A 5,898-nucleotide genomic window follows, 5' to 3' on the forward strand; every position below is an offset into this window, starting at 1 on the left:
TTTTTATCGTGAGATTTTTTTTTATTACATTATGCATCAAAAATGATTGAACATCTTGTAAAACAGAATTCCCAAATAATGATTATTACAATTCATGGGAAGGTAATAACTGTATTAAATATGTACTCAGCAATGACAGCATTTAAGTATGTTGTTAAATCCACTATTGGTTAAACACTGCAAATATTTAATATTCTAGTATTTTGCATGTCCAACATTACTTATTATAGCTCTGTACCAATTCATAGCATGCTGTCTGCCTACCCTGTAGCACTCTTGCAGGATGACCTCCTTCAGTGTCTTGATGATTGAGTACTAATGCTGTGTGGCATCTAATCAGAATTTCCCAAAGGTGCTCAGTCAGGTTGTTGGTTGACATACTTGGCCCATGTGCTTTGTATTTGCTTAAGAATGGAGCAATGAATGTCTGGGGACCTTGTTGTGTTGACAAAGTGTCCAGCAACTTGTGATGTGGATAAAAGGTAGCATCTTGTCTTTTAGGATCTTGCAGTACATCTGTGAATTCATGATGCCATCAATGAAACAGATTCTCAGCCTTCATACATCCCCATATACAGTAAGAACACGAACAGCGCCATGCTTCACTGTGGGAACCGTGCGCTTGTTGCTTTACTCTTCCCCTGAGAGACACAATATCTTTTGGGCACCATCAGATCCAAGAAGATGATTTGGTCTCACTCAGCCGGATGAGAGATTCATGAAAGATTTCCCCTTTGCTAATGTACCTTTGGTATTTGGGTATTCTTGTGCTTTGGCTCCAGGATTGGCTCCCTTCAGATTGGCCCCTCGCTGTGCAAAATCTGTCTTATTGTACGAGATGAAATAATTATTCCGGTTTAGCTTTCCACAGCCAGTTTTTGGGGCACTCGCTTTGCAAATTTTCTGTACTTTTTCCAGCAAAAACATAGTGTCTGCTTGCAGTGGTGACCTGAATGTTTCAGGCTGCTTTAGGGTGCAAAGGGACCAACACCACGTCAGCTTTGAATGGGCTTTAGTGGCAAGTGTTGGCAGCTTCACATACCTTGATATTTACATAACCAAGGACCTGACCTGGTCCCTGCACACTGACTCCTTAGTTAGGAAGGCTCCTCAATGCCTGTAGTACCTTAGGCATCTCAGGGACTTCAGGCTGTCCCTCCCAAGACTAAAGAATTTCTACAGACCCATCATCAAAAGCATCCTGACGGGGAACATCACTGCCTGGTTCGGGAACAGAACACAGCAGGATCATAAGGCTCTGCAGAGAGCCGTGTGGTCAGCCGTAATCAGACCTGCCCTTCTCAACCTCCAGAACATTTAGGCCAGACGATGCAGGTCCAGGACTACAAAGATTATTAAGGATCCCAGCAACCCCAACAATCTGCTGAGGTCGGCCTGAAAGCCAGCTCAGAAAGGCTGAGGAAGAGCTTCTTCTATTGGCAATGCAGATCCTAAATGAGGACAGTGTTTAGAACCCGCACACCAACGTACGCAACAGCCTACTTAACTTGCATATTTAGATATATAAATACACATATACATATTTATTTCTGGACTCTTGCACTACCTCCACTTACTGCCAATTTTGCACAAAATAGATATTGTGATTTTACTCAGTGTCTAATGTTGGAGGTAGGAATCCGTGCATTTCACTGCACACTGTACTCAGCATGACTATGTATGAAGTTCGAAACTTTCAACTTTCAACTTGTGCTACTTTGTTTTGGCTTGAAATCAATGATTTGCCAGTTTTCTAGTACTTTTATTGACTTTTGAGAGCCTGATCTCTTGACAAATAACCCGTAATTAGCCTCAACAGACTAATTTCGGAATTTTAGACTCATTTTCGCAACATAGCCTTTTATCATATTGCAAAATAAATACATTTATAACTTGTAAAAACGTTAATTTTATAAGCTTATTTAGCTTTCGTAGAGGGTGTACTCATTTATGCTGTGTACTATATATTAATAATATTCCTAACTTTTAAACGTATACTCTGTGGCCAGTTTATTAGGCACACATGATTGTTGACGTGAACAGTGTGAAACTACAAATAGCAAATTATGTGACTGAATACCTGCACCACACAGACGAGGTGAAAAGGTTTAGCTATCATTTGAATAAACATTAGAGTGGCTAAAATCTGCCATCTAAATGTTTCTGAATGTGGTGTGATTGCTGGTGTCAGAAGTGGCGGCTCCAGCATCTCAGATTTTCATGCAATACGGTATCTTACGTTTAGAAAGAATGGCCTAATGAACAAAACAATGCTCTCAATGGCATTTTCGTAGCCAAAAAACACCCTGTTAACATGGTGTTAATAAGAGCAGTCGGAGACAAATGGTCATTAAAGTTGACAGGAAGGCCATGCGTTGAGAAATAACAGCTCATTATAAAAGTGGTCTGTAGATAGGCTTCTCAGAACACACAATTCGTCTTCCCTTGAAACGGTTCTGGAGGCAAAAGTATGTCCTACCCAGTACTAGATAAGTGTACATGATAAAGTGACCACTCATTGTATATTATTAGCATTTTGCTCTATAACAAAACCTAATTATTGTTCATACTGATGCTGATAACATTTTGTTTGAAAACGTTCTTCAGTGAATAATCACTGGTGACTACTCGCTTCTTCTGTCTTTAATCTCCTGGGGCACATGCACAGTCATGCCATCCATCCATTTCTGTATGTTTATCTGGCAGCCCAGCCTGGATCTACCATAAAAGAAAACACGTTCATATTATTATGACCTCACAATTATATAAATGACCTGACTACTACACAATGTCATATATATTAAATAGTATCCATATTCAAAGGCTTTTTGCATATAGAAGCAATTTTTCAACACATACAGCAGATTAATTTCAATATACTAGGATGTTTCAATCATTTTGAGGTAGAACTTACGTTTTAGTTTGCCCGTAAGCTAAATCAAGCATATCCATCTCCTCATCCATTATGGGTCCCAGTTTGTTATAAATGTTTTCATCAAAAATTAGGTGGCAAGTGGAGCACGCTAATGTTCCCTCACAAGCCCCTGCAAAGGAAAAGCATTGATAAAATGAAATACAACTGATGACTCAGATGAATCTCACTGCTGAAGTAGTTTATTATTTGTCTAAAATCCCATAAATCCATATTGCTACTACAGAAAATCATATAAGATAATGCAGTATCAAATATAACGGAGTCTGGAAATGCAGAGTACCAGTAAATCCTGTGCACATTGTGTGGAACACAGTTTTGCGCTAATTCCCAACTTCCTTACCAAAGCCACTGATGTCCAGGTTTTTATTGACGACAACATCCAACAGGGATTCACCCTCTGTGACTTGTGTAGTGGTTTTCATGCCGTCTTGATTAACAATGTGCAGTACAACCTTTTCTCCTGCGCTGCTAAAGGCCATGACCATCCCAACACGAAAGATACAAAGTTAAACTTCAATTATATGCAAGTTTGACAATTCTTGCACACTAATATGTGCAAGCTATTGTTTAACTATATAGTCATAGTTGTAAATGTAAAGTACATACATTAAATGTGGATTATTAGACAATCGGCACAATTTGTCATATGCACAGTATGTCCAAAATGTACTAATTACCCTTTAAATTTAAATTCAATATATACTTGCTGGAATAATAACTCATATATTGACAGCATGTGTTCTTTGACTTCTTCAACTAAAATATATACAGACGCTCCTCTACTTACAGCCAGAAGTCGTATTAGGTGGAATTGGAAAAAAAAAAATTGATGTTGCGGACAGGAAACGGGAGCCCAATGAACACAATTTGGACTTACAGTCCTCTTCGTTCGTATGTCTGAAAGTTCGTAAGTTGAAAGTTCGTAAGTAGAGGAGTGTCTGTATACACACACACACACATATATAAATCACAGATTTGGTCATACAGATTTTCAAAGGAAATAAGTGCATGCCTATCCTAAGTCACCAAAACGTTTTACCTGGTGTCCTGAGAGCTGCTGCTACGCACTGAGCACCGGCCAAATCCTTTATGCCAGACGCATTGTGGCACTCTGTAGCCTGAGCTGAGAGGTGCACCCAAAAAGCTGCCCAAAATAGGGGAGCAGAAACGCACAAAACTGGCCATGCTACTCAAGTGTGCATGAGGGTTGGCTGTTACAGTACATGAGCATTTACAGACAGACCCCATTGTCCTTGAATAGAGCTCAGCCCATGGGCAGGGCCGAAACACATGAAATTAAATTAACTCACATTTAAATACAGGAATCCATAGTTAAAAGGTATGATTTCGACCCAAATTTTTCAGCAACCTTTTTAATTCATTTTTGAGCGTTACGAGTGACTTGGTTAAATACAGGGCTGCAAAGGGCTGAGCTTTGCTTGTCACTTGTTGCTAGGCTTTTGTTTCATTTCAAGATTTCAAAACTAGATTCAATGATTTTGCAGAATTTCCAGTTTTTTTCTACTTTTAGTTTATTTCTACTTCTGCTTTTCATTCCCATTTTCATTAACTTATTTAACCATTTATTAAAAAGATAAAATTTTTTATCATTTGTATCGGTAACATATGCTTCATTCTTTTTGTTAGGTCGTCCTACAACTGGCTTACGTTTGGCCAATGTGAAAGTAGACCTACTTAAATCGAGTTAAAGCTAGAATTGCTACCAAATTTGACATCCAGTTTTGAGCTCAATGATCTGAATTTAATAAAGTTATTGGTAATAAAATATAACACTACCTAATTTTAACAACCCATCTTACAAAAATCTTTTCTTCCTAAACATTGTCTAAACAATTCCTTAAACTTAAGAACTAAAATGAACTAGCTGTTTTGAAAACATTCTGCAATGATGGATCTGTGCCGTCATGGCTGTACATCAGTACCTCATGACCAAGGTCTATCAGCCATTCCAGAAAACCGTTCAAGGACATATTGACCTTGTTTTCAAATACTGGAGTGGCTACAGCACACATTCACCCATTTCTCAATCAAAACATACACATATTACCATGCATTTCACATAATGACAATAATGCAAATATTTGCACAATTCTATTTGATAATATATAATTACCGATTACAACATTTATTAAATTGTATTGTGCCTCGTTTTCATTTTAACAGATTCCAGAAGTCTAAGCAGTTTAGAATGTTTAGTAACAGATAAGACCCTGAAACTCTATGAACATGACTCATTCTCAGCAGATAGTTAGAAGGACAGAATGTTTTTAAAGCCATCAGTCATTCAGTCTGATCTTAAGTTCAACCCCTTTAGTTTTGTTTAACCATTTAATACTATTTGTGCCATTATGATTGTGTTTGTTGATGCAACCTGATGTGTGAGACATGAATCAACACTAAAAACAACTGTGCTAAATGAGCAAAAGATTAAGCATACGACTTTCGCGGACTGAAGGCAAATATGCCACGACACCATATACTATGATGCATTTCTGCAATGACTTACGGTTCCTATATCTCAATTAAAATACATCTCAATTCATATTGATTCTATTTATAAACATCTGCTGCCATTTTTCCATTTTTGGAGTCTCAAAGAGGAAATCCAGTGGGTAACTGGACAGGATAAAACAAAGTAATTATGACTGGTGAATTTGCATTATTTCACTACCTGTTAAAGCCCTATACTGTGACATGTCTTAAGAATTTTCATCATTGGAATAAAAAGTGCAAAATTCTGGAGAACCATATATGTATTTGAAGGTATTTAGACAAGAACGAGTATCTGGTGTCCATGAAATGAATAAAATTTCTTAAATGTCTCAGTTAGGTACAACTTACCCAGAGAGAGCTACAAAACAAATACTATACAGTGTCATCAGTTAACCAGAATGGCACATACTATGTGCATATACTTTACCAATAAGGAATACCAGCAAATA

General features: G+C 37.7%; 1 protein-coding gene across 2 annotated transcripts; it reads right to left on the reverse strand.

Annotated features, from left to right (window-relative positions):
- Positions 1 to 4,232, reverse strand: fdx1b (ferredoxin 1b). 2 transcript variants are annotated; one of them, XM_023834030.2, is made up of 4 exons: positions 3,975 to 4,232; positions 3,276 to 3,400; positions 2,915 to 3,044; positions 1 to 2,718 (listed from the first exon to the last, which is right to left on the reverse strand). In XM_023834030.2, the coding sequence occupies exons 1-4, from the start codon at positions 4,181 to 4,183 to the stop codon at positions 2,625 to 2,627; spliced, it is 558 nt and encodes a 185-aa protein (XP_023689798.2). In that variant the 5' UTR covers positions 4,184 to 4,232; the 3' UTR covers positions 1 to 2,624. The 2 variants fall into 2 exon arrangements, with proteins under 2 accessions (XP_023689798.2, XP_023689797.2); XM_023834029.2 differs by having other exon boundaries at positions 3,276 to 3,403; positions 3,975 to 4,220.
- Between the last annotated feature and the right edge of the window lie 1,666 nt (positions 4,233 to 5,898).

This window comes from Paramormyrops kingsleyae, chromosome 18 (assembly GCF_048594095.1).
Source record: "Paramormyrops kingsleyae isolate MSU_618 chromosome 18, PKINGS_0.4, whole genome shotgun sequence".
In the NCBI taxonomy this organism is placed as follows: domain Eukaryota; kingdom Metazoa; phylum Chordata; class Actinopteri; order Osteoglossiformes; family Mormyridae; genus Paramormyrops; species Paramormyrops kingsleyae.

Bases quoted from the DNA above. Each gene is read 5' to 3' on its own strand.
- fdx1b (XM_023834029.2), bottom strand. From the start codon at position 4,183: ATGGGGTCTGTCTGTAAATGCTCATGTACTGTAACAGCCAACCCTCAT. The intron at 3,045-3,275 runs GTAAGGAAGTTG...TTTCCTTTGCAG, and splicing joins CCTGGACATCAGTGGCTTTG to GGGCTTGTGAGGGAACATTA. The intron at 2,719-2,914 runs GTAAGTTCTACC...CTTTTATGGTAG, and splicing joins GCTTACGGGCAAACTAAAAC to ATCCAGGCTGGGCTGCCAGA.